We start from the raw sequence: 27,967 nt of genomic DNA on the forward strand, positions 1-27,967 counted from the left end.
TCCACCCCTATGACAGCATTTTTGTTGCTGGGGTCCCCCTTGCATTTCTGTTTGGACTGTAAGCACCTGGAAGACAGAGAACCAGGGTCAGACCCCCCCCCCTCGTGGCACACAGTGTGGGAATCACCCTTGCTCACTGGGCATAGAGGCACCTTTACGAGTGGCGATTCTCTTGTATTTAGCAGGGGGAGAGCAACTGGCCCCACCCAGCCCCAAGCCAGTATCCCTTCAGTGGCTGGCATCTACCTTGTGTTTATTTTAAGATTATGGCCCTTTTGGAACAGGGAACCACCTTATTTCTTTTTCTATGGATACCGCTCTGCGCACTTTTGCTGAAAAGCGGTGTAGAAAAAAAAGAGCTGAACCAGCTACCGTGAAGCAGCCGAGGTTTCCAAACAGATAGATTAAAAATCACCAAAGCCCTGTGAAGTCGGCTTTATTGCATGCGGTACTAAAAGAAGATCATCCAAACGTGTTTTAAATACTTTTATCCAAGATAAAATGATACATTTATTTTTTTTAAAAAACAAACAAACCATAAACCAGCGTTGCTAACCAAATTTACAACTCAAGCACTGCAGAGGAAGAGAGATGGGCCGGCTTCCTCTCTCCCCCCACCCATCACCTTCGGCCCCCAAAATGTGGGGGAACAGGTAACTCCTTACTTCAGTACAGAGCAGGGCTGCACACTTCAGTGCTCCAGCTGTTGCCGGACTACAACTCCCATCACCCCCGTGGCAGCGGGGGATGATGGGAGTTGTAGTCCTGCATCTGGGCAGCCTTGCGATAGAGCAGTGGATCCCAACCTGGATTCCTCCAGATGTTGCCAAACTACAACTGCCCGCATCTCCAGCCATAATACATTGTAGCTGGGGATTCTGGGAATTGTAGTCCAGGAACATCTGGAGCAGGGTTTCTTAACCTTGGGCCCCCAGTCGTCGTTGGACTACAACTCCCAGAATCCCCAGACATGGCCTTTGTGGCTGGGGATTCTGGGAGTTGTAGTCCAACCATGACTGGGGGCCCAAAGTTAAGAAACCCTGATCTGGAGGAACTCTGGTTGGGATCCAGGGTACAAACCTGTGAAATCAAGAGAACAGAACTGCAGTGCTGCCGATGAAAGGGACATGACCAGAACCCTGAATAAACGGACTGCTAGATGGCTGGGATTTTCACTCATCCAACCAGTGACAACCATTCCAGCAGGTACCTCTTGGGGCCAGACGACCCCGACGCTGAAAACCCCAATCATCGTCCTCAAAGCTTCATTTCTTTTTCCCCAGTGCATTCCTACCCAACGTTTCAGCCAATAAAAATAACCAACATTCAAAGCCGCTCTGCCCTGACACCCCTCTGAGGCGCCAACGGCACGCACCCAGAAATGCATCATCGCATTTCAGCCGTCTTTTAAACTGTTGTTCAGAATAGCAGCAGACTGGAACCAGGGAGTGGTGGGCATAATGTCCCCTATGTTAACATCTCTCCTGTGTTATCTCTCGCTCCAACATTGCTATTTGCCCAGGAAGAAATAGATAAATCTGTGCCCATTCACCCTCCCACCGAAGCAGTGATTTGCCCGGGAAGAAAAACCATATCTGTGCAGATCTGGAGGTGATTTTTTGCCTGGAAAACGGCAACGGAGGAGGAAAGGATGAACTTCCCCCTGCTGCCATGGGGTCTTAGTAATGACCCAGTGCTAAAGGCCCTACAATGGCTGTGATTTAAAGAAACAGATGGAAACCTGGTGGCCTATTCCTCGTCATCTCTCATTTGACCTTGACACACCACCTTCTCCTAGGTCCGTGCCAGATGTGCCCACTTCTGCGATGGCTGTACCACGATGGTTCGAGACCCTGTCTACGGGGGCGGGTTCCTGGAAGCCGGCGCTCGGAATGAAGTCGGCAAAAGGCCAATGTGTCGTGCAGGGTTTGGTGGCGACGTCTCCGTGGCATTCCCATGCCAGCTGGGGAAGACAGCGGTCTTGGACTGGTCCTTGCCCACGTTAAGGAGAACCGAGCGGGGAGCAGTGTGGTGTCTTTTGTCTGAGCGAAATCCTCCCTGGCTCTAGAAAATGTACTTTGGCCCAGAGCTCCTTGGTGATCTGTGACACCGTTTGCCCCCCTTTGGGGTCCTCACATGGTGTAAGCAACCCAGTAAATGACGTTGACCGCCGCAAAGGCTGCTGGGAAGACGGCCCTGGCATAGATATCAATGGTGTCTGCGTCGATGGGTTTGAAGAGGGATTTCAGGCCGCTTTTCTTCTCCGGCTTGGCTTCCTGCGGTTTCTTCGTCTCCCCGGTTTCTACTTCCACGGAGCCGAACGACCCGGGCAGGTTTTTGGGGGCTCGGTGTTGCCGGTTCGAGACGGCCAGTTCCTGGTTGACGCCAGCGATGGACAAGGAGAACATGACAATGGCGTTCTTCACGTTGACCTGCAAAGGGGAAGAGAGAGCCCACCTGGGAAGCTGGTCGACTTAATAAGGCCCTGAAGGCACACCTGTTTTCTCAGGCTTTTCTTTAAAATTAACTTTAAACGGCTTAAGTGTCTTCATTCTCTGATTGACCAATGGTCTATCTGGCTCAGTATTGTCTTCACAGGCTGGCAGCGGCTTCTCCAAGGTTGCAGGCAGGAGTCTCTCTCCCAGCCCTCTCTTGGAGATGCTGCCAGGGAGGGGACTTGGAACCTAGATGCTCTTCCCAGAGCGGCTCCATCATCCCCTTAGGGGAATTTCTTTCAGGGCTCACATATAGTCTCCCATTCAAATGCAAACCAGGGTGGACCCTGCTTAGCTAAGGGGACAATTCATGTTTGCTACCACAAGACCAGCTTCTCCTCCCTAAGAGATGATTTATGGGAACATAGGTAGCTGCCTCCCAAGCCACCTAACGGCGCAGTGGGGAAATGATTTGACTACTTAGCCAGAGGTTGCCAGTTCGAATCCCTGCTGGTATGTTTCCCCCTATATTAGGCAGCAGCGATACAGGAAGATGCTGAAAGGCATCATCTCATACTGTGTGGGAGATGGCAACAGTAAACCCTTCCTGTATCCTACCAAAGACAACCACAGGGCTCTGTGGGCGCCAGGAGTCGACGGCACACTTCACTTTGCTTTAGGTGGCTGCCATCTACTGAGTCAGATCACTGGTGCATCTAGCTCAGTACTGTCTACACTGACTGGCAGCGGTTCTCCGCAGTTTCAGGCAGGGGTCTCTCCCAGCCCTACCTGGAGATGCTGCCAGGGACCGAACCTTCTGCATGCAAAGCAGATGCTTTCCTACTGAGCTATAGCCCCATCCCTGGCAGTGGTGATAATACGTAAGGGTTGGTAGCCCTTTGGTTGACTTGACTACTCCCTCAACCCAACAGCGGGGTGGACCAGAAACTGACCTCTGCCGTCTGCCTGCTGGTCTTCAGCTTGTCTTTCTGCTTTTTCATGTAGTCCGCGTTGAAGTGGGCAAAGGCATATTCCACCAGCGCCGCGAAGACAAAGACGTAGCAGATCCAGAAGTACACATCCAGGGCTTTGATGGCCGAAGCCCGTGGGAGCGAAGAACGGGCACTCACCATCAGGGTCGTCATGGTGAGGACTGTCGTTATCCCTGGAAGAAGCATCCCAAAAGACACGGCCGTGGCAATCTTATTTAAACAATTTAAATTGCTTACATTTCCTAAGTAAAGAAATGATATTTATTTCCACTGCCTCATCTATGTATTTGGTGCTTTGTTTGTTTGTTTGTTTTTAGATACAGTAATCAGAGGGGAGGTCCCTGCCCCAAGGGGCTTCCAGTCCAGAAAACAAACACAAGGGAGAAGATAAAGGAAGGGAAAGGAAGCCAGGGAAATAATTATGCTTTCAAAGTGCAATCAATGGCTACTTGTCGTGATGGCTATAGGCTACCTCCAGGTCCGGCCATCCTCTAGGTGAGGGTTTCTTAACCTTGGGTCCCCTCAAAGCTGTTGGACTACAACTCCCATCATCCCCAGCCCTGTGGTGGGGGATGATGGGAGTGGTAGTCCAGCAACATCGGGGAAACCCTGATCTAGCGAAAGAATGGGGTGTGTGCCTTCATCTCCCACTTGTGGGCTTCCCAAAGGCATCTGGTGGACCACGATGGGAAACAGGATGCTGGACTAGATAGGTCTTGGGCCTGATCCAGCTAGGCTCTTCTTATGAGCTTATCCCACCCCTGCAGATAACTCCATGGCTTTAGCACCCTCTGGAAGAATTCCCCAGGAAGAGCAGCATCTGCTTTTACCTAAGGAGACCCGGGCAGGCACAGCTGATTGGCTTATCCAGAACGAAACCCAGGACATGGCTACCAAGAGGATGGAAGGCACATAAGACTGGATGATGTAGACCCCTCGATTCCTCCGCAGCTGGAAGTGGAGGCTCAGCCGGGGAAACTGACCAGCTGGGTGGAAGAGAGAGAGAGAAAAAGTGCATACAAATCTAGATTCTGCGATACGGAGGCTGAACATTCTGCGACAGATGCTGAAGATTCCGAGACAGATGCTGAAGATTCTGTGACGGATGCTGATTCCTGGATATCCTGGCCAGCCCTGGAGGGTTGAATGCCCCGTTGAATTTAATGGGAACTGGCTCAATCCAGGGGGGCAACTTTCCCCTCTTGCCAACCCCCTCTGGACACCCATGAACACCAATCCTAGCAGCTGTCCTGCCTGTTTGTGGTTGCCAACGACAACAAATTACTACAACAAGTATTTATATTCTGCTTTTCAAGAAAAGTTTCCAAAACTGTTTGCATAGGGAGATAATGAACTAACTAACTAACTAACTAACTAACAAATAAATAAATAAATAAAGATGGCTCCCTATCCCGATAACAGAAGGAGAGCTTCCTAGAAGAAATTTAACATTTTTTATGTATGCAGCCACAGCGGCCACGATAATTTATGCACAAAAGCAGAAAGACACTAAAATGCCCTCGAAAGAAGACTGGCTGATAAAAAATTTGGAATATGCAGAGATGGCAAAGCTCACAACATTTATAAGAGAAGATAATCTCGAATGTTTTAAAGAAGATTGGGAACCTTTCCCCCCCCCCCTTTATTTAAAGAATTATTTTCCCAATATGGACTTTTCAGCAGGGTTTGAAATATAGTAATACGTAGCAGCAGGTTGGGTTGGGTAAAATTGAGTAGTATTGAATGCAGTTTGTATATTTTGAGCTATTATAGCAATGGCTTATATGCATAGTTATTGTGAACTGTGCAGATTGAGCTGTAAGTCAATATTTATTTATGTGTAGAGTTAGGAAATGAATGTAATTAAAATGTAAAAGTTATTGTAAAATCTAATAAAAAAATAAGAAGCAAAAAAAGATGGCTCCCTATCCCCAAAGGGCTCACAGTCTTATATAAGACAGACACCACCAACAGCCATCGGAGGGCTGCTGTGCTGGGGACGGACAGGGCCAGTGGCTCTCCCCCGCTAAACAGAAAAGAGTCATCACTTTTAAAAGGTCCCTCATTGCCCAGTTAGCAGGGGTTGTCATTTCCCCTTTCCCTAGAAGTAACATTCAGAACCGTCTCTACCATGAGGACCATCTGCTTTGTTTACCGGATTTGAAGTTCATCACTTCAGTTGCGAACCGGAAGCTGGTGATGGTGAACTGAGCAAGCTGCAGCTTATCCAAACCGTGGATCTGATCCTGGTTTTCTGACCATTGGTAGACAATGTCCTCTGAGGAGTAGCCATCTGTCGAAAGAAACTGAATAAATACAGGGATACGGGGAGAGATAAAAGATGGACAAGCTCAGGATGCGACTCAAAAACCGCGGCCAGTTTCCCTTTCTGGTCCCACAGCTAGCCTTCCCGTTCTCTTTCAGGCATCCCGACCCAAAGATCCCAATTGCCACAGACACACAAGAACATAAGAACAGGCCACTGTTTGCAAACCAAAAACTGCAACTTAGATTTCTGCAAGACGATTTTGGTAACCACAAGGACCCCAAACCCAATCAAAGAGAAAACAAAGGCTAGGATTCTCAGGAAGTTGAATTCTGCACCCAGCAACACACCAGTGGTCCCTTTAACAGGGATTCCCAGCTATTGTTGATTACAACTCCCATCCTCCCCAGCTGCAATGGCCTTTGGCTGTGGATTATGGGAGTTGTAGTCAGCACCATCTGGGAATCCTTGTTACAGGGAATTCTGTACCACACCCATGGCATTTCCACAGAATTTGCTACACACCACACACATAAACACACACCAGCTAGGAAATACACAACTCGGTTGTCCATTTTCTAAAAAGAAAGAAAAATATTTAAAGTGCCCTCACGTTTTTGTTTTTTTAAGAAGTGAAAGTGAAAGAGCCTATATTGCTCTTTCTGTTTATTGCTCCGGAATCGAAACCCTCAAATTAATTTTAAAAACCCAGCCCTCCGCAAAACCTGCCGGTGGCGTGAATTGTCGTCTCATTGTTGACCGCCTCGGAGTTTGCTGATTACATAAGTAAAAAACTGCAGATTGCTATATCTGACGTGATAAAAATGTGTTGTGCTTAATTGCCAAGAAGGCAGCCAGTGCTAAAAATGAAATCGGAGGGGGGAGGAGGAGGAGGAGGAGACAAGGCCCTTTGAAACTTTTCCAGACCGTTCACAATTTATACAACCAGCTGAGCAGGTGGGCAGACCGGTGGTTTCCTATTCATGTTGTCCTCCAGACCTTCTCTAAGTCAGGGTTGCACAAATTGGACCTCTAGCAGCTTTTCGACTACAACTCCCATCACCGCCAACGACAGTGGCCAAGAGTAAAGAATTATGGGGGCTGTAGTCCAACATCTGCAGGAAGGCTGAAGTTGCCTGAATCAGAAGCTTTGCGGCCGTGTGATCGGCGTTTTGAAAGTGTATTATTGACTCGTACCCCGTTTTGCAGCCCGACCTGACTGATAAGCAAGATATGAATCTATTTATTACTCGGCAGAAATGGCCGGTTCCTGGCGGCTGAAGATCTAGTCCAGGGTTCCGGGCTCCTTCCTCCAAAGGATGGGGCCAAAAGAGGAACATAGGAGCTTAGGAAGCTTACTGCCTAACTGAGTATTGTCTACCCAGACTGGCAGCAACTTCTCCAAGGTTGCAGGCAGGAATCGCTCTCAGCCCTATCTTGGAGATGCTGCCAGGGAGGGAACTTGGAGCCTCCAGATTGCATGCATGCAGATGCTCTTCCTAGAGCGGCTCCATCCCCTAAGGGGAATATCTTACAGTGCTCATGCATGTAGTCTCCCATTCATATGCAACCAGGGCAGACACTGCTTAGCAAAGGGACAGGTCATGCTTGCCACCACCAGACCAGCTCGCTCCCTTTCAGCCTCCCAAGAGCAGAGGTGCCAGCCCACAGAAGAAGTAGAAGGTCCTCTGTACTAGTCCCTGTGCAGAAGAAGGCAGTTTCCCCTTCTCTATGAATTGTCAAATATGTGATACCGTCTGACTCCTAGTATTTCTCAACATGTTGGCCGCACGCACACGTAACGCAAAACCGGAGTTTAAGGGGCCAGAGGTGGCCAAACCTGCACGTCCAAACGCAGGACGAACTCCGGTTCCTCCAGACAACCGATCCGAGGTTTTCTTTTTGGAACTCCAAATTGAACCCTCGGGTTGTAGTGAGTTTTGTCATCCCAACCCGAGGTTAAATGCAGCCTGCGCTATGTCTGAATTTGGAACGCGGGCTGTGTTCCCTGTGCCCGGAGTTGAGGGAGGAAGCTCCTCCCTCCCTCTGGCCATGATTGGCTGTGCGGGCTGTCCTTCATGCAAGAAGGAAGCTCACACAGCCAATTCCCCCTCCTCTCAGCAGTCTTGCTGGCTTGCAGGCTCCTAGCTTTTCGTTGTGTCCAAATTTGGTGCAAGCGGCTCGGTTGTCGAGCATGCGGGAGAGGGCCTTCTCAGTCATTGCCCCCAGGCTTTGGGATGCTGTGGCATCTGCTCCTCAGTCTCCATGATAGTTTTTAGGGGAAAATTAAAGGCGTAGATCTTCACCCAGCCATTTGAATGGAAGCATTCTTTTCACCGCTGCTGCTGCTTGGTGTGACGTATTGTTTTTTAATGGGCTGTTGAATTTTTCAACAGAGAAATTATTTTTATATTTATATTATCTGTACCTTCATATTTTAATGATGCATTGTTTTCATTCCCCTGCTAACTGGGCAAAGAGGCACCTTTTACCGTGGTGATTCTCTTTATTTAGCAGAGGGAGAGTAACTGGCCCTATCCACCCCAGCACAGGATCTCCAGTGACTGTTGCTGGTGTGTGTCTTATGTTTCTTTTTAGAATGTGAGCCCTTTGGGGACAGGGAGCCATTTTGTTTATCTTATTTATTTGTTATTTCTCTGTGTGAACCGCCCTGAGCCATTTTTGGAAGGGCGGTATAGAAATCGAATTATTGATGATGATGATGATGATGATGATGATGATGCAAACTGCTTTGAGATCACCTGCACCTTCGTATTTTTATTATGCATTGTTTTAATTCTATTGCAAACCGCTTTGAGATTATTTTAATGAAAAGTGGCATAGAAATCGAACAATAAATAAACTGCGGGTCCATTAGACCCGCGGTTCCACGTTGAGGGCGAGTGCGGCCATTGTTTCCATAACAGATCTGCATGGCAGGATATGCATGGCCACCATAAGTAAAGATAATTCTCTCTCCCCCAGCCAAATCTTTGAGAGCTTTTAAAAATATATAGATATCCATATCTCTGCGTTCAACTCACAGCTTTCCAAGTCCAGCGTGCATTCTTGCTCATCCATGGGATATTTGGTCAGGTCCATGTCACAAGCCACTGTTGAGGTAACCCTACCCAAAATTAAGCCATCATTAGATATCAGCCTAGTTGGCCATGATCACACAGCTTGAATGAGCCTCCGGATTCAAACTAACTCTTCTGCTTTAGAGATGTGAAGGCCGGGGTGCGGGGGAGGGAAGAAAAACAACAACAGGGAAATGGTGGGGGTTCTCATTTTTTTCTTGGAAAAAATGGTTGTTCTTTCAATTTTTCCCAGTTTGTTTTCCAGGTTTTCATCTCTCTATTCTGCTAGACCAGGGTTCTCAACTGGTGGTACTCCAGATGTTGCAGAACTACGAATACAAATACAAATATGACAAATATTTATATACTGCTTTTCAACAAAAGTTCCCAAAGCAGATCAAAGTAAGAAAGAAAGAGAGAGGGAGGGAGGGAGGGAGGGAGGGAGGGAGGGAGGGAGGGAAGGAAGGAAGAAGGGGAAGAGAAAGAGGGAGGGAAGGAAGAGAAAGAGGGATGGATGGAAGAAAGAAAGAAAGAAAGAAAGAAAGAAAGAAAGAAAGAAAGAAAGAAAGAAAGAAAGAAAGAAAGAAAGAAAGAAAGGAGGGAGGGAGGGAGGGAGGGAGGGAGGGAGATGGGTCCCTGTCCCCAACAGCCCAAGGTAGACATCAGCCACAAGGTAGACTTCAGTCCTCGAGGTAGACACCAGCCATAGCCACTGGAGGGATGTTGTGCTGGGGATGGAAAGGGCCAGTTGCTCTCCCCCTGCTCAGTAAAGAGAATCACGACTTTGAAAAGGTGCCTCTCTGTTTATTTAGCAGGAGACAATTTATTACCATGGGGGTGATGGGAGGTAGTTCTGCAACATCTGGAGTGCCACAGGTTGGGAACATCTGCGTTGAACTGACCAGGTGGCTTCCCCGCCCACTCGACATATCCAGCCCCTCTATGACTCCGCCCACTCAACCATATGCCCACTCAAGAATATTCAGCCCTCCATGACTCAGGCACCTGCTGGGACATCGTCAGGTGACTCCTTGGAAGCTGCCGATGGGTGCCCTGTAAACGCCTCCCACCATCAGGACCAGTTATCGCTTCACCTGATGCTGTAGAGAATGACCCCGTTGGGCTGCAGCCGGATGAGCTTGTTCTCCACGGTGACGTCATGAAACCAGGCAGACTTGGCGTTGACGATGAAGGTGTCCGGTAGCCAGAGTTTGTCCACGAAGCGGCTGTCTAAGCCCAGAGTCTCTTTCGTGTGATTGTAGGACAGCCGGTCGTCCCGCCAGCTTTGATGCAGGAAGACGGTCATTGTGTATTCCTAGGAGCAAGCGTCGCCAAGACGGAAAGGGAGATGAGCTCCAAAACTGAGAAGGTGAACCCTAGCCTCTGAGAATCAGTATTAGGGGGTACTGGAGATGTCTCATAGGATCCTAGGAAGCTGCCATATACCGAGTCAGACCCTTGGTCCGTCTCGCTCAGTACTGTCTACCCAGGCTGGCAGCGGCTTCTCCAAGGTTGCAGGCAGAAGTCTCTCTCAGCCCTAACTTGGAGATGCTGCCAGGGAGGGAACTTGGGAGCAAAGGTTCACTGACTCAGAGATGCCCGAGGCGTAGTGGCGTAGCTTCAATTTGGAGAACTCCTATCTGTCGATATAATTATGGCACACACAGAGAACATGTCTCATCAATCAGAAAACAGTTGCAACCACTCCAGGTCCATTTCTCAGCCCCATTCTTGGTGCCAATTTCGATCTTTAAGACCCTGACTGGCTCGGGACCAGATTGCTTGAAGGACACCTCCACCCAGGTGAGCTTGCCCCATTATTAAGGTCTTCTTCAAGGTCCTACAGAGGAGGGTCCTTGTGGGTGACGCGAGGTAGGTGGCGATATGTAACGGGGCCTTCTCCGCTGGGGCCCCTCATCTTGGAATGCTCTCCCCAATAATACACTCTCCCCAGGCCTTTTCATAAGAACATAAATAAGAACTACATCTACATCCTGCTCTTCTTCCGAGGAGTGGTACACATGGTTATATTTATCCTCACGACAACTCAGTGAGGTGGGTTAGGCTGAGAGAGAAGTGACTGGCTCAGAATCGTCCCATGAGGTTCATGGCTGAACGGGGATTTGAACTCGGGTCCCCCCAGTCCTAATCCAGCACTCCAACTGCTACGCCAAAATGCCTTGCCTATTATATTTCTGACGTTAATCAACACACAAACACAAACACCCCCCTCTATTTTCTCCCTTGGCAAAATGACTGGCATTTAGACATTGCAACCTATTTGCTTTCAATGCCAACTTACCATGTTGGCCTCGGAGATGTGGTCAATACTGGCTACCTCAATGGCCAGAGCAACGTTAACAGGAGGGCCTGGATTATTAAAGAAGGAGGCAAAGAGGAATTAAAATGGAGGCAACCTTGTCCACTTCTGCACTCGTGCGATTACAGGCTTTGTCCCATTAGAGTCACCTTAGCTTGAGCAATCAAATCTGCATTTGGTTTTTCACATAAGAGCATGATTTCTATGGGGGTTTTTTAATTGGAGTGGGACCTTGTTTTAGAAGAGGACGCCTTGCAGGGTTCTCTCCAATTTTTTCCAACTGTGAGCGGAATGAGTTTTGTTCTGGGCGGCAGAATCAAGGCAGTGTGTGCGCATGTGCGTTGAGATTGGGGCCTTCCTGATTCAACCTGAGTGGGATCTAAAATTAACTGAGCAGACATCAGAAAACGTGAGCGTGTGCACATGCGCACGCCTTAGAGGGAAAAGTGACTCCCTTTTGTACAAGAGAGGAGGTAAAGGTAAAGTGTGCCGTCAAGTCAATTTCGACTCCTGGCGACCACAGAGCCCTGGGGTTGTCTTTGGCTGAATAAAGGAGGGGTTGACCATTGCCTCCTCCCACATAGTATGGGATGATGCCTTTCAGCATCTTCCTATATCGCTGCTGCCCGATATAGTACCGGGAGGGATTCGAACCAGCAACCTCCTGCTTGTTAGTCAAGCATTTCCCCACTGTGCCACTCAAGGTGACACAAGAAAGGAGACACACCATTATATCTAAAACAGAAAACCATGCTTTGAGCACTCCTTACAAAACCAGGGTTTGCAAACTAGGATCAAATCCTAGCTCAGGGGTACCCAAGCGGTGGTCCTCCAGATGTTGCTGAACTACAGCTCCTAACACTCCCTGCTGTAACTTATTGTGGCTGGGGATTATGGGAGTTGTAGTCCAGCAACATCGGGTGAACCCTTGTCTTAGCTTATTTCCTGCTTGTGGGATGGGCCCGATTCTCACCTCCAATCCCAGGCCTGAAATTGCGTCCGTATCCTTTTATCAAGTCATCCAAATTGGGCAGCCAAGAGATTTCTACGTTGGACCCGATGTAATCGCCAATGTCGTTCATAGCTCTGTATAAAAGAAAGAGAAAGGAAACATCAGGGAAACCTGAGTGGAAACATGCTATTAGATGCTTGAAAAGAACTGTTTGCCATTAAGGAGATTAGGGTTTTGTGGGATGTTTAGAAATTGCTCTCCGGTGGCTAGCTGGAATTAAGCAAAACGACCAATTTAGTGTACTGTGAAGGAAATTAGCGGGATTTTAAAAAGTTGGTCCGATTAGCCAAATAAGAGGCACACATCCCCTCTCTCTCTCTCCCGATCTCTCTCTCTGCGAGAAAGTGACCAATCACCGAGTCAATGATTAAAATTTATCCCTTGAACCAAGGAAGTACTTGATATTAGATTCCCAAACCAGCTACGGGTAATACTCTAGAGTTTCATACAACAGAAGACTAGGATGAGATTGGAGACGCCCGCAAATCTGGTGCAGAGGGTTCCCATCAGGCTCTGAAATGAGCACAGCCTGTAAAAAGAAATATTGCGGGTAGCTGAAGAGAAATCTTGTTAAATATTGATGAAAGGCTGTAGTCTAATATCCCATAAACATCTCCCGCCCTGGGACTTATGTAACTTTCATATATACATATATTTTTTCCCTGTGTGACATTGACCCAAAAAGAAGTGCAATACGAGATTTCCAGCGTCTCTTTTTAGATATATCTGAGCCAGGATTTGCATATAGGGTAATGATCTAGTTCTCCAGAACGAAAAGGTGGGGGATTGTATTGACCCTTGGGGCGATCATGCTTTAGCCTGCGTGTGCATATGTGCGTGCATGTGCATGGAAGAGGCAGAATGCTTTGGGGAAAGCTGGATGTAAGTTCTGACTAGCAAAGACACTAATGCTTAGTATTAGCAGAGTTGTCAAAAGACAGAACAACTGTAATGGTGGGAACGCCCCATTACCCAACAGTAACATTCCATTAGCTCTTTTTAAAATTATTTTTATTATAAGCCCCTTGGGGCAGGGATCTATTTTCTTATTCTTTGTAATAATAAAATAAAATAATCATAAAACTACATGAATGAAAACTAGGGAGAGGTACCTAACTGCTCGACACAGAGGTCCTTTTGCGATGCTCTCGCAGAGCGTTCCCGCAGAATGCTCGCGCAGAACGTTCCCGCAGAATGCTCGCGCAGAACGCTGCAGTTTGACTGCTTTCGGGATCTGATGGCATAGACCAGTCATTTCCAACCCAGGGTCCTCCAGGGCAGCGGTGACGGCCCCTGCGCCTGATGTCAGTCACAGGGGGTGTGGCCAATACCAGGGGCGGAGCCTGTCAGCCCCTGAAGACCTCCCTCAGTCAGTGATTTGTGGAATCGCTGATTGGGAAAGGAGTTCCCCGTCAGCGAGTCCATGATCCGCTGACTGGAGGAGGTCTGCAGGGGCTGACAGGCCCCACCCCCAGTTATTGGCCACACCCCCGACTGATGTCAGATGCAGGGGGCGTGGCTTGAGGGGCATGCAGACTTTGTGCATGCAATTTGAAATCCTAGGGGGCTTTTCTCCAGCCCAGTCAGTGCTAGCTGGGGAGGAGAGGGGTGCACGTCGCATCCCAGCGGGCGGGCGCTTCGTTGGCCAGCTGGGTGAAGGTGGGGCAAAAGGGTGCCCTGGCCGAGGGTAAGGGAGTGCCTTGGCAGCCTCACATACCCCAGCGGACCTCTGTTGCTCAGTTGCCGTAGAATCATTAGCATGATAAGAGGGATACTCTCTTTAGAAATGCAGAGAGAGCTCTTTAGAAATCTCTCTCTCCCCCCGCCCCCCATTGGCTCGAAGGAAAACATGGAAGCATGTGATGTGAACTTGCACCAAAACAAAACCCCGAGAGCAGAGGGTTTTGCTTCCCTCAATCCCGTGAGTGTAATTCGAAGTGCCTTCACTCAACATTTACCCTGCAGCACGAAGCCATATGCCAATAAGTCCCGGGAGCTTTCCCAGATATCACACTTTACTGCGGGTTTACTGCAAGAAACCCGACACAAAAAGTGGATTTATTTTTTTAAAACCACTGGATACAAATAGGGCTACACTCTAACACAGGATTAGAAACCCGAAGTGCTCCCTGATACCCTGCAGGGACTTCGGGGTAGATTTGACTGACATGTGAACACACACCGAACGAACGGTCTTTTAAAGCCCTGCGTTAAAAATCACCCAGCGGGAGGGAATTTGGCTCCCCCGGTTCTTTTCCGAGCCCATTCCAAAGTTCTGCTTGTGACCGTTAGAGCCCCGTGGTTTTCAAAGGACTGGTTTATGCCACATGGATCGGCCCACCCATTAAGAAGCGTGGAGGTCCTTCTCCGAGCAGAGCCAAAACGAAAAAAACGAAACCAAACCAGCCCCCATTCCGCAAACCTCCTCTTGCTTAACACCTCTGGCACGCTTCAGTGAAAAAATGAGTCCCAAGTTGGATGACTCACTGTGACTCAATCGCTCGATCAGATCTCTATTAGAGGCATTGTACGAAGAACAGCTATCATCAGCCGCAGCGGGAGGGGGACGAGGCGGGGAGCAAATGAAGAGGGAAAGGAAGAAAAAGCATCATGCCCTGCCTCCCTACTCGCTCTGACATTTATTTCCCGTATAAAAAGGCTTATTAGAGAGCGACTTGTTCTGCACGATCCCCACCGCAGGTTAAGGTCATCTGAGGAGGTCCGTCTCCAGTTACCACCGGTATGTCTGATGGCGACTCAGAGAAGGGCCTTCTCTGTAGCTGCTCCCGGGCTGTGGAATGCGCTCCTGGCAGAAATCTGTAATCTGAGTTCATTATTGGCCTTCCGGAGAGCTCTCAAGACCTCTCAGTTTGGCCAGGCCTTCCAGGGGTTTTCAACTGTTTTTAAGCCGTAAAGGTTCAGCCTGGTTTTCCAGGGTTTTTACAAACGGTTTTAATAACGGTTTTATTTTGTTTTTACAGTTTTTGATTTTAATAGTGAATTTATTCTAGCTTTGTTTTAATGTAAACCGCCCGGAGCCATTTTCGGATGGGCGGTATAGAAATCAATCAAACAAACCAACAAACCTTAACCATCTTATTTCCTTATTTATTATTTTCTATGTAAACGGCTTTGAGAATGTTTGTTGACAAGGGATATGTAAATGTCTGCAGCTGTGGGGATAGGAGTAGTGTTAAATAGGAAGCTGCCTTATACTGAGTCAGTCCCTCTAGTATTGCCTGCACTGACTGGCAGCAGCTCTCCAAGGTTTCAAGCAGGGGTCCTTCCCAGCCCTACCCGGAGATGCTGCCAGGGTCCAACCCTGGGACCTTCTGCACGCAGAGCAGATGCTCTGCCACTGAGCTACAGCTTCTCCCACGTGCAAATGACGCTGCCTGAAACTGAGTCAGACCACTGGTCCATTGGGCTCAATGTTGTCTGCACTGGCTGGCAGCATTCTCCTGGATTTCCCATAGGAATTTTTTTCCTAGCCCTACCTGGAGGTGCTGCCAGAGATTGAAGCTGGGGCCTTCTGCATGCAAAGCAGGTGCTATTTCTATTCCCCATCCCCAAAATATATTATGATCTCATCGTAACTGCATTTATTATTTATATTTGTGTCCCACTTTTCCGCCGACACAAGCTCCCAAGGGGGCTTATAAACCAAGATGCTGGTGGAGGTACAATTATACTACATGAGCTGGTCTTGTGGTAGCAAGCATGCATTGCCCCCTTTGCTAAGCAGGGCCTGCCCTGGTTTGCATTTGAATGGGAGACTCCAAGTGAGCAAGATATTATCCTCAGGGGATGGGGCTGCTCTGGGAAGAGTACCTGCATGCTGGCATACAGAAGCTTCCAAGTTTCCTCCCTGGCAGCATCTCCAAGACAGGGCTGAGACGGAGAGAGACCCCTGCCTGCAACCTCAGAGAAGCCACTGCCAGTCTGTGTAGACAAAAATGAGCTAGATGGACCTGTGGTCTGACTCAGTATATGGCAGCTTCCTATGTTCTTATAGACGGGACGGGGCTTATGTATGGCAAGGTTTCCTGGGAAAGGAAGGTGCAGAATCAGCATTATCCTAGAAGGGTGGCAACCCTAGGATATCCCATAATAGATCTCTGCTATATTTTGGTCCTCTGTTTCTTTCAGAACTTGTAACTTCTTTTTTTTGTTTCTTACTCACTTTACTCCTTCTACCTCACTACTTTTTTCACAAGTGCATAATGTATCTATGGAACTCTCTGCCATGGGATGTGGTGATGGCCACCAGCTTGGATGGCTTTAAAAGGGCCTTAAACAAATTACTGGAGGGTGGGCCCATCCATGGCTACTAGTGCTGCTGGCTAGGAGCGACCTCCAGGCTGGGAGGCAGAATGCCTCAGAATACCAGTTGCAGGGGAGCAACAGCAGGAGAGAAGGCATGCCCTCACTCCTTGTCTGTGGGCTTCTTGGAGGCATCTGGTGGGCCATGGTGTGAAACAGGTTGCTGGGCTAGGTATAATAGGCTTTACGTCTGATCCAGCAAAGTTGCTGTGTCATCTCCCCAAGCTGGCATGAGTATGGCATTCAAAAGCACAGAGAGATGCCCAGCAATCAGGAGACCATCTCCTGACCGCTCCCTCCCGTGCAAGTGGCCATTCTAGACTATTAACCGGCCATCTGCCTACCAAAGGAATGGGTTGGGCAACAGCCATAAGGCCATCTGCAAGACTTCCGCGGGAGAGAAAGAGATTGTCAAGTCCTTTCCTGACAAGCTTTGCTGTCAACTTTCTTCCCCGTTTATCTTGAGGTGCAGGCTAGCTGGAGATTAAACGTCGTCCCCCCCCCCCCCCCCACTCCGCTGCCTCATTACATGCTGCTGTAAAACCCTTGGATGTTTACAAACGCATAACCTGTTCTTACATGCCACCTTTTTCATGAGCAGAACTGCTGAATCAAGTAAAGCGGGTTAACCTCCGAGTGGATTATGAAATGTAAATCCTAGGCATTTTAGATTTCCCTAAGCGTCTCCATCCACCTGTTTCCAGGTTGTTGTTGTTTTTTTAAAAAAGGGAGGAAGAAGTACAAAACCCCAACGCTCCAGAGTACACGTAATCCCCGCTCTGCTTTCTAATCAGGGTGAAATTCTCAGAGCTTGGCCTAGAATGGCAGTTTGCTGGCCGAGCTGATGGACCAGTAAGCAATTCTGCATTTTATAGAAGGGGTTGCCGGTTCGAATCCCCGCTGGTATGTTCCCCAGGCTCTGGGAGACGCCTATATCGGGCAGCAGCAAGATAGGGAGATGCTGAAAGTCATCATCATCTCATACTGCGCAGGAGATGGCCATGGTCAACCCCTCCTGGATTCCACCAAAGACAACCACAGGGCTCTGTGGTTGCCACGAGTCGACACCGATTCGAGGACATCCTTTACTTTTACTTCTCAGACTTGAGCCCACAGGTGTTAGTGGACGGCAATTGCTATCAACTGCAGCCTTTGGCCAGGCTTGGTCACCCTGAGAATGTTGTAATTCTCAGACTTGATCCCCAGATATTCTTATAGATAAATTCATGGTGGACAGGTCTATCAATGGCTACTAGGTCTGAGGGCTACAGGCCACCTCCAGCCTCAGAGGCAAGATGCCTCTGAATCCCAGTTGCAGGGGAGCAACAGCAGCAGAGAGGGCATGCCTTCAACTCTTGCCTGTGGTCTTCTTGGAGGCATCTGGTGGGCCACTGTGTGAAACAGGATGCTGGACTAGATGGGCCTCCTTGGGCCTGATCCAGCAGGGCTGTTCTTCTTATGATGTGGTTGGACTACAATCCCCATAATCCTCAGCCTTGGGCCATGGTGGCTGGGGATGATGGGAGCTGTAGATTCCCCGTCACTTCCCATGATGGGTTTTGTAATCGCCAGCCCTAGGCCATCGTGGCTAGAGATGATGGGGGTTGTTGGACCACAACTCCCATCATTGGCCGGAGGCTGAGGCTGATGGGAGTTGTAGTCCGACAACATCCAGGGACCCACGTTTGATTGCTGGAGGCTCTGTTCTGGGCATCCCCGTCAAATATGTTGGGGTGAGTGCCTTATTGGGGGTACCCCTCGCCTCCGGAAGGAAGTCCTCCGGAAGTCTCACCAGAAACCTATTCTGTGTTTTTTCGGCCGTCAGGCAAAGATCTTTTCAATTCTGCCAAGGCAGAGCTGGGAGGAGAGCTGGGCTTGTGGGAGCAAGCGTGAATTGTCCCCTTTGCTGAGCAGGGTCCACCCTGGTTTGCATCTGAATGGGAGACTACATGTGAGTGCCATAAGATATTCCCCTGAAGGGATGGGGCTGCAGCTCAGAGGGAAAGTATCTGCATCCAGAAGGTCCCAGGTTCCCTCCCTAGCAGCATCTCCAGGTAGGGCTGAGAAAGACCCCTGCCTGACGCCTTGGAGAGCTGCTGCCAGTCAGTGCAGACACTACTGAGCTCGGTGGACCAGTAGCCTGACTCAGTTGAAGGCCGCTTGCTCTGTTCTTCTGTCTTCAACCCACTTTGCAAATAAGCCCACAAGAGTTAGCAGCCAGCAAAAGTTCTCACCGGCCCTCCCCTACCTAAAGTTAGCCACTGATCGCACAGGTAAAAGGTAAAGGTGTGCCATCAAGTCGATTTCGACTCCTGGTGCCCACAGTACCCTGTGGTTTTCTTTTGGTAGAATACAGGAGGGGTCGACCATTGCCTCCTCCCCTGCAGTATGAGATGATGCCTTTCAGCATCTTCCTCTATCGCTGCGGCCCAATAGAGTCCCAGCGGGGATTTGAACTGGCAACCTTCTGCTTGTGAGTCAAGCATTTCCCCGCTGCGCCACTTAAGGTGACACAGACACACATCATAAAATAAGTCCCTGACCCTAACCCTTCTGGAACAGGCCCGTGGCCTCTCGAGTCTAGCTTCTGGTTTCACACAGTGGCCCACCGGATGCTATTGCAGCATCCTAAAAGACCACCTCGCAAGGGCTGTCACAAGGGCAGCCGACGGGCACTGCACGGATTCTGCCCTGCGCCGTGGCTTCTCGGATAATCCCAAGCCACAAACCATGTATCCTTTCCATCTGCCATCCTTGACTCTAAGTGAAGCTCGCCGCAAATATGTTCTATATTTTGAAATGTAATTGAAAAAGCATTAGGCTTAATTCGCGGTAACCTTACCAGCCCTTCCTCTCTGCTGGTTTTACCCATCCCAATGCCTGTCCCCTCTCTGTGTATTCACTTTTTTTTTAAAAAAAGCTTTGTTCTTAAAGGTCAAAAAGGTTGATCGTTGTACGTGACACTTCCCTGCAAGCAGACCTGGTTTAATTTCTTTTTAAAAACAAAACAAAAGTACAGTCGCTTATTACGGAGAGATTACGTTTCTGTATTTAACGGAAGAATGAAACGCCAGCATTCGCTGGAGGGCTGAATGTCGGAATTCTCAGGACTGAAAATAAAAGAATAAGTCAATTTGTCACACCAAGATAAGACGCCTCTTGAGTTTCCCCCTTTCCCCCCGTTATTTCCCATCATTTTGGCTGCCTGCATTGCGTGGTTTCTAAGAATTCCATCTCGCTTTTTCAGCTATTGGGTATAAACATGTATTATTAATCATCAAATTTAATCATAACATTAATCATAACATTAATCATATATTTTTTTAAAAAAAAATTAATGTGTTTTTAACATGCTTTTATCTAATTTTTTATCTTATGGATTTTAAATGTGTTATATTTTATGTTTTAATTCTGTACACCATCTAGAGATTTTTATACTAGGTGGTATATAAATTCAATCAATCAATCAATCATCATTTATTATTTATTTATTTATTTATTTATTTATTTATTTATTTTATTTATATAAACCCCCCCCGACCCCGAAGGCAGCGTCAATCATTTTATTAACTGTTGTTTTTACGGCTGATACGCTGTGCTTATCTGTTATTTATTTATGTATAGATTTAAAACATTTCTATCCTGCCTGCTTGTGCATTCTGGTTTTTAATATTGTTTATCTCACTGTCATAGGGTTTGGGATTTCCCCTTTTCTGGCAAACTCTTGGGATTGCTGCAGGCTCCGGAAAAGCCGGAGAAAGGCACTCCAAATAAATACACGTAGAAAGGCATTAAAAGGAAACGGATTGCCGGTCTTCAGCATTCTCCTTCTCAGGGATCACTGCCCGTACGGTCACGCAAAGCTGAAGGCAATTCTTTAATGCAGTGTATAAGACGCACGTTCCCTTCAAGAACGCTTGGAGCCGACTGGAAAGCCAAGGGTGGATTTGTTCTCCTTCACGTACTGCTTGCAAACTTAAGAAGAAGCCCTGCTGGATCGGGCCCAAGGAAGCCCATCTAGTCCAGCATCCTGTTTCCCACAGTGGCCCACCAGACGTCTCTGGGAAGCCCACAGGCAAGATCTGAAGGCATGCCCTCTCTCCTGCTGTGGCTCCCCACTTCCACTGGGATTTGGGGGCAGGGCTGCCCCTGGGGGGGGCGTGTGGAGCAAGGTGACCCTGTCTCAGCTCATGGTCCCCCAACTTTATACCCACACACATGAGTCCTTTTAGAGAGTGCCCCCCTGGCCACATCACACTGCCTCAAGCCTGGCCTATAGCCAGCAAACTAAAGTAAAAGTAAAGTGTACCGTCGAGTCAGTGTCGACTCGTGGCGCCCACAGAGCCCTGTGGTTGTCTTTGGTAGGATACAGGAGGGGTTGATCATTGCCTCCTCCCGTACAGTATGAGATGATGCCTTTCAGCATCTTCCCCAGGTTTCCCTAAAAGGAGAGGGAAAGGGACATCACAGTAGTAGGTGGCAGAGGTGGGTGGGGAAATCATGGGAACCTAGGAGGCTGTCTTATACTGAGTCAGACCCTCGGTCCATCTTGCTCAGCATTGTCTGCACAGACTGGCAGCAGCTTCTGCAAGGCTGCAGGCAGGAGTATCTCTCCACCCACCCTATCTTGGAGATGCTACCAACTGAGGACCGATTCATAAGACAGAATGGTGACGGTCTGGTTCACACAATTGTCTGCATTTAGGTTTAATGTGGGCGACCAACTTCAATTTGATGGTGAGAGCCCATTGGCAAGGCGGTTTGTGGCCCGAGATTCCCCCCTTGGCCTGGGTTCACACAATCACACAAATGCTGGTAACCCACATTACACCTAGGTTCGAACAATTGTGTGAGTATCACAGATAACTGCTATTTTTGAACTTTTAGCAACCTACTCGCGGTCATGAAGTCATCCGCACCATCAAAAACTGTGTCCTACCCAGGTTTGGGGACCGTGTGTGCTCCCAGTTTTCGGTTGTGTGGAAGCCTTTTAGAGGAAAAACTGGGGAGAGGGGATTGTGTGGAAGGAAAAGAGGAGGAAGAGCTGGGGAGAAGGGGTTGTGTGGAAGCAAGGGAGGAGGAAAAGCTACCCAGTTTTTCCTCCTCCCTTGCTTCCACACAACTGAAAATTGGGAGCACACACAGCTCCCAAACCTGGGTAGGACACAGTTTTTGATTGTGTGAATGGCCTCCATGTCCTGAAACTTAGGTTGCATTTCCCATCATCTCCTGCTCCAGGTCATTAAAAGAAAAAGAAAAGAAAAAGGGAAATGGACAATTAGGTTTTCCAAATAAGTAGAACAAAATGCTCAGTTTAAAAGTAAGTAAACTCAGATGCTAAAGGATACCACTTCCTCCAAGATGTCGCATTTAAAACACATCAAAAGTACACTGATGGAGGGGGGGGCGGAATCTAACCCCCCTTCTACAGCCTAGAATCCCCCCCAAACAGCCTATTGGGGGAAAATATAATTTCCCACCCACTGATTTTCCACATTGTTGTGAACTCAGCGGGGGGGTGGGGTAGCAATCTTGCTTAGAGAGGCTCTGACATCCCCCCCCCCACTGCATTTCTGTTGCATAATCAGACTATTTGCTGCCTCCACCTCTTCTCGGTGCAGGAATAGGTACAACATGGTTGCCTAGTTAACCGCTTCGGAAGAAATGCAACCAACCAACCAAAAAAGAAAAAAAGTCAAATATGTGCAGATATAAAGTATGTGAGTGTGCTGTGTGTGCTCTGTGTGTGTGTGAGTGTGGGAGAGAGAGGGGGGCGGATTTTTGCTAGAAGAAAACCCAAGTGGCATTAGGGAAAGAGAAAATTTTGTTCTTGCAAAGGATTCGGAAGATCTGCATCCCATCCAAAGGATGCCGGCAAACTGGTTGCGAGCGCAATCTCCTACTCGAAGGGTGGCCAAGCGCAGAGAAGGGCACTCGAGCCGTTACCTCTGAGTAACTAAGGAAAGAGGCACCGGTCCGAGTTGCGATGCTCTTATGTTTGGAAGGGGAGAGCAATGGTTCCTGTCTCCATTCCCAGCACAACATCCCTCCAGTGGCTGGTGTCTGATCTTGTAATTCCTTTTCGACTGTGAGCCCTTTCGGGACACGGATGGGGCCATAACTCAGTGGCAGAGCATCTGCGTTGCATGCAGAAGGTCCCAGATTCAATCCCTGGCAGCATCTCCAGGTAGGCCTGGGAGAGACTCCTGCCTGCAACCTCACAGAGCCTGCTGCCAGTCAGTGTAGGCAATCCTGAACTCGATGGACCAATGGTCTGACTCGGTACAAGGCAGTTTCCTTTGTTCATCAAGGCATCCATAGCTCAAGTGGAAGAGCATCTCTTCTTTTGCATGCAGAGGGTTCCCTGCTAACTGAGCCAAGAGGCATCTTTTAAAAGTCTTCATTGGGCAGGGGGAGAGCAACTGGCCCTATCTGTCCCCAGCACAGCATCCCTCCAGGGGCTGTTGCTGGTGTTTATCTGATGTTTCTTTTTAGACTGTGAGCCCTTTGGGGACAGGGAGCCATTTTACTTATTTACTTTATATTTAACTTTATTTATATTTCTGTTGGGAAAGTGGTATATAAATATTCAAAGTAGTAGTAATAGGGTCCCAGGTTCGGTCCTCGGCAGCATTGCCAGGTAGGGTGGGGAGAGACTCCTGCCTGCAACCTTGGAGAAGCCACTGCCAGTCAGTGTAGACAATAGTGAGCTAGATGGACAAGGGTCTGACTCAGTATATGGCAGCTTCCAATGGACTGTGTTAACCATCTTTATCTATCTTTCCAGACAGCTATCTATGTAAACTGCTTTGAGAACTTTTGTTGAAAAGCGGTCTATCAGCATTTATAGCAGTACCGATGGACAATGTACAGCTTATTTTTGGACGCAATACCTTGACCCTACTAAAAATTTCTGAAATTCCTACTCTGGGGGCCTGATCTTATTTAAGAACATAAGAATGTAAGAACAGCCCTGCTGGATCAGGCCCAAGGAAGCCCATCTAGTCCAGCATCCTGTTTCACACAGTGGCCCACCAGATGCCTCTGGGGAGCCCACAGGCAGGAGTTGAGGGCATGCCCTCTCTCCTGCTGTGACTCCCCTACATCTTGCCTCGAGGCTGGAGGTGGCCTGTAGCCCTCCGACTAGTAGCCACTGATAGACTTCTCCTCCATGAATTTATCTAAACCCCTCCTAAAGCCATCCAGGCTGTCCGCTGTCACCACATCTTGTGGCAGAGAATTCCATAGGCTGATTTATACGTCCTGTGAAAAAGTACTTCCTTTTGCCAGTCCTCCATTAACTCAGATGCAAACCCCGCAGAGCCTGAGGGATGTTTGCTCCCAGGAAAGTGGCGCAGAGGGTGAGTTCTTTAAGCACGCAGGGAGCTGACCTCCTTTTGCACCGGATCCCCCTGGGAAAAGCAATGGAAAAACCGAGAAAAGCCGTCCGGTTCGGGAGCAAGCTCTGTGCTCCGTTTGAACCTGCCTTTCGAGTCGTCCCCGCCCCTCGGCTGAGCCCTCTAGGGATGCAGTGCTGTGGGTGTAATTTGAAGTAGGGCATCCTTTCGTGGTTCTCTTCGGCTGCAAGAGCTGCATCCTCGACTCGGCGCGTCAATCATTCCACCACCCTGCAGAAAGACTCGGGGCAGAGAAGCGGATGGGGAGCAGAGCTGAGCCAGTGGCAGCCAGCTGGGATTGTCCCCTCTCCTAAGCAGGGTCTGCCTTGGTTTTCATTTAGATGGGTGACTAGATGTCAGCACTGCAAGATCTTCCCCTTGGGGCAAGGGTTCTCAAGCCCGGGTCCCCGGAGGTTGTTGGACTACAAACCCCATCATCCACTGCGATGCTCATTTTGGGTGGAGGTTATGCGAGCTGTAGCCCGATGACATCTGGGGACCCTTAGGGAACCCCCTTTTGCCATAGGGGAGGGGTCCAGAGCTCAGTGGAAGAGCGTCTGCCCAGGTTCGATCCCTGGCAGCATCTCCAGGTGGGACCGGGAGAGACTCCTGCCCGGAACCTTGGAGAGCTGCTGCCAGTCAGTGCCAACAATTCAGAGCTAGATGGATCAATGGTCTGACTCAGTATGAAGCAGCTTCCTAGGGCAGATGGGGCTGCAACTCAGAGGCAGAGTATCTGCTTTGTATGCAGAAAGGTCCCGGGTTCATTCCCTGGCAGCATCTCCCGGTAGGGCTGGGAAAGACTCCTGCCTGAAATCTTGGAGAGCGGCTGCCAGTCAGAGCGGACAGTACTGAGTTAGATAGACCAAAGCTCTGACTCAGTAGAAGGCAGCTTCCTATGGGGCATGCGGAAGCGGGTCCCAGGTTCAATCTCCAGAATTTCAAGGTAGGGCTGGAAAAGACACCCCACCCGCCGCCGCCATATGAAATCATGGAGAGCTGCTGCCAGTCAGTGTAGACAGTACTGAGCTAGATGGACCAAAGGCCTGACTCAGTAGGCAGCTTCCTGTGTTTAGTCAGGTGCACCCAGCACCCACTTTGCCTACAGAAGATCCCCAGGTTCAATCCTCGGCAGCGTCTCCAGGTAGGTCCGAGATAGACTCCTGCTGGAAACCTTGGAGAAGCCGCTGCCAGTCAGAGAAGAGCAGGGCTGCCCAACTTTGGCCTTCCTGCAGATATTGGACAACACCGCTCTGTGGTCAAACAACGGCTGGCGGGCTCAAGTTACGCAGCATGGGTACAGAGATGCTAGTGAACCAGATGGACTGAGGGTCTGACTGTGGCAGCTCCCTCCATTTGGAACAGGGAGTGGCGAGTTCAAATCCTGCCCCGACAAAGGGAAACTAAGCTGAGGCTGAGCAAAAAACACACACTCTGCATTATTTTCTGCAAAATGCAAAATGAGCAAGGACATGGAGAGAGGGACGAAGAAGCAGAAGCCCCCAGGGATGGAAGAGATGTGGTCCTATGCTCTCTGGAGACATCTGTGCAATGCCGCTGGGTCGGTTTCTGTAGTTCCCAAACCCAGTTCGCTTTCTCCCATCACATCAGGATTTCTTGGGGGGCTTCTCCTCTATCTGGTTTTCACGGGCCGCTTGATTGTGAGCCCCTCTGAGAGAGTGGGGCAAGGCGAGTAGCAAAGGGTGTCGACAGATTTGGGACGATGCCCCATTGAATGCAGCGACCGACAGGCAGGCAGGATGGGGCCGAAAGAGGTGCTGGGGCACACAGCCAGCCAGGAAGAGAAGCCCCACTTTGTAAGCCCCTTGCCGGCAATCTTACGCCTCCGGCCAAGGTGGCTGGGGATGATGGGAGTTGTAGTCCAACAGCAAGTTGGGAGCCAAGTTTAAGAGTCCCTTAGCTGGGGCAGAAGCACTTGGCACGGGCTCAGAGGTAGCCCACCACCGGCAGGCCACTCAGGCACTGGGCCCCAAAGGCCATTGCGGGGCTTAAATGGATGCGAAACCTCCCCCCCCCTCACTCCCATGTCCTCAGGATGCCTCGCAAAGGAGTCAGGACCGAGCAGAAGGAGATTCCTCTGCTTTGGACAGGGTGGTGCCTTTAGCATCTTTCTCAGTGACACCAGAAAATGAATATGGGGGGGGGGCAGATGAGGGAGGAGGCATTTTGGGAGGGGGGCAACGTTGTCCCACAGGAAAGAAAAAGGGATGTGGTTAAATTCCTTTGTATCTTAAACAGAGACACAATGGAGTCCATGATGGGGAAATGCTCTTACTGCTTCTTTGCACTACTCTCTCTCTCTCTCTCTCTCTCTCTCTCTCTCTCTCTCTCTCTCTCTCTCTCTCTGAAAAGCCTTTCCTTCCAGTCAGCAATGGGGCGGGGGGGGGCAGGCTAATCCCCTCCCTCCGCTGCTGCCTGTGCAAAAAGGAAATGCCAGTAGAGGTGAGAAGCTGCACCTGAGAAAATTCTCTCTTTCACGCAGCACTGGAAGAGGCCAGAGTCTCGTCTTGGGCACTTGGGCAGCAGCAACAACCGCATCGAAGTTCGCCATATGGGTCTTCCTACGTGTGTGTGGGCGGGGGTGTTGAACCAACCTCTGCTGCGATGTGTCGCTTGGCTTAGGCATGCTTACTCGGGAGTAAATCCTCCTCTGCTCAAGGGGGCTGATCCCGGATCAGCGTGCAGCCCAAATCTCTACCCGTTTCCTCAACAGCAAGCCCAGCTCCCCGCTGGCCAAAAAGAGCCTTCCAATCCTTCCAAGTTAGCACGCCCTAGCGATGCCCGTCTACTCGCGAGTAAGTTTCCTGGAGCTCCCTTGGGTTTCTCCCCCCACCCTAAGCTGGGGTGGAGATATTTGTCTGTCTTATATATTTATAGCTTCTTTCTATATTTACACACACACACACACACACACAATTAAATTTTGGCAATCTGTAGCTTATTTTTTTTGTAATCTATACTTGTGTGTGTGTATACGCACAATATTTATATCTTGGAATCTCTCTTTATCTCTTGTAATCCACACACACGCACAGGCACACACGCACACACAGAGTTTGTATCCTGTAATCTATATTTACTATCTCTTGAAATCTCTCTCTCTGTGTACACAATATGAATAGCTTGGAATCCATATTACTTATATTTTGGAATCTATGTCTTCACACACACACACACACACACACACACACACACACACACACACACTTTATTCCTTGTAACCCATATCGAATTTATCTCTTGTCATCTTCTTGATATCTCGCAGCCTATATCTCTTCCTTATACATTTCAATATAGCTCTCTATAAAACTTTGACTCTGGAGCGGTCGTCTCCCGCGGGGGGGGGGAGAGCGAGATCCTCTCCGAGAGAGCCCCAGGTGAGTCCTTACCTGGTACAGGTGTGCTGCTGAGAGCAGAGAAGCAGGAAGGCAGGCAAGACCCAGGTGAGAAATTCCATCATCCCCAGCCAGTCCCCACGAGCGCCGTTCAGACGGTGACGGGTGGCAAGATCCGCGCCGCGTGGTCGCAGCAGCAGCAGCAGGTCCTTCTCGCGCGCCGGCAGGGCACCATCCTGGAGAGAGACGCGTCCTCCCCTCGCTGCCGCTGCGAGTCCAAAAGCTCAGCTCGCAGCCCCGCCGTGGATCGACACCTCCGCTTCCCCCATCATGGCTTCCAGCCTGGGATCCGGGCTAGCAGCAAGCGCCCCCCCCCCCCCAAAAAAAAAATCTACCCCGCAGAACGCGTTACCTCGCTTTCCGTACCCCGGAGGCTGCCTCGCTGGGTTACCTCGGCTCTCCTCCTGCGCCACTGGATTGGCTGGCCACCCCACCCTCTCTCGCGCGCCACGCCGAAGCAAGAGAGCTTTCCGTGCTCTTTTTCCTTGGCTTTTTCTTAACGGGAGAAGGAGAGAGAGAGAGAGAAAGAAGGGAAGCAGAATCCGGACCAAGCTGGCCGTGGCGGCCGAAAATAAACCCTCTCTGGAAATTACAGATTTGCAGCGTCCTCAAGAGTGCAGCAGCTGGAAGAGGAGGAGGAGGACGAGGAGGAGGAAGTGCGTTTACACATGTTCATTGGAGACCGCGGATTAAAAAAAGGAGAGAGAGAGAGAGAGAGTCCGCCCT

General features: G+C 49.4%; 1 protein-coding gene across 1 annotated transcript; it reads right to left on the bottom strand.

Moving 5' to 3' along the window:
* Positions 1–420: 420 nt before the first annotated feature.
* On the bottom strand, positions 421–27,967 carry GABRD (gamma-aminobutyric acid type A receptor subunit delta). The gene is made up of 9 exons (XM_053281407.1): positions 27,236–27,967; positions 12,067–12,179; positions 11,076–11,143; positions 9,868–10,088; positions 8,738–8,820; positions 5,583–5,720; positions 4,258–4,413; positions 3,389–3,600; positions 421–2,432 (listed from the first exon to the last, which is right to left on the bottom strand). The coding sequence occupies exons 1-9, from the start codon at positions 27,304–27,306 to the stop codon at positions 2,133–2,135; spliced, it is 1,362 nt and encodes a 453-aa protein (XP_053137382.1). The 5' UTR covers positions 27,307–27,967; the 3' UTR covers positions 421–2,132.

This window comes from Hemicordylus capensis, chromosome 16 (assembly GCF_027244095.1).
Source record: "Hemicordylus capensis ecotype Gifberg chromosome 16, rHemCap1.1.pri, whole genome shotgun sequence".
Classification (NCBI taxonomy): domain Eukaryota; kingdom Metazoa; phylum Chordata; class Lepidosauria; order Squamata; family Cordylidae; genus Hemicordylus; species Hemicordylus capensis.

What these genes read in the sequence shown, in the direction of transcription:
- GABRD (XM_053281407.1), bottom strand. Translation starts at nt 27,306, where the DNA reads ATGATGGAATTTCTCACCTGGGTCTTGCCTGCCTTCCTGCTTCTCTGC. An exon ending in AGTGATGAACTTCAAATCCG is followed by an intron (nt 4,414 to 5,582) that starts GTAAACAAAGCA and finishes TCTTCCACCCAG; the next exon opens with CTGGTCAGTTTCCCCGGCTG. An exon ending in CCAGCAGGCAGACGGCAGAG is followed by an intron (nt 2,433 to 3,388) that starts GTCAGTTTCTGG and finishes TCCCCTTTGCAG; the next exon opens with GTCAACGTGAAGAACGCCAT.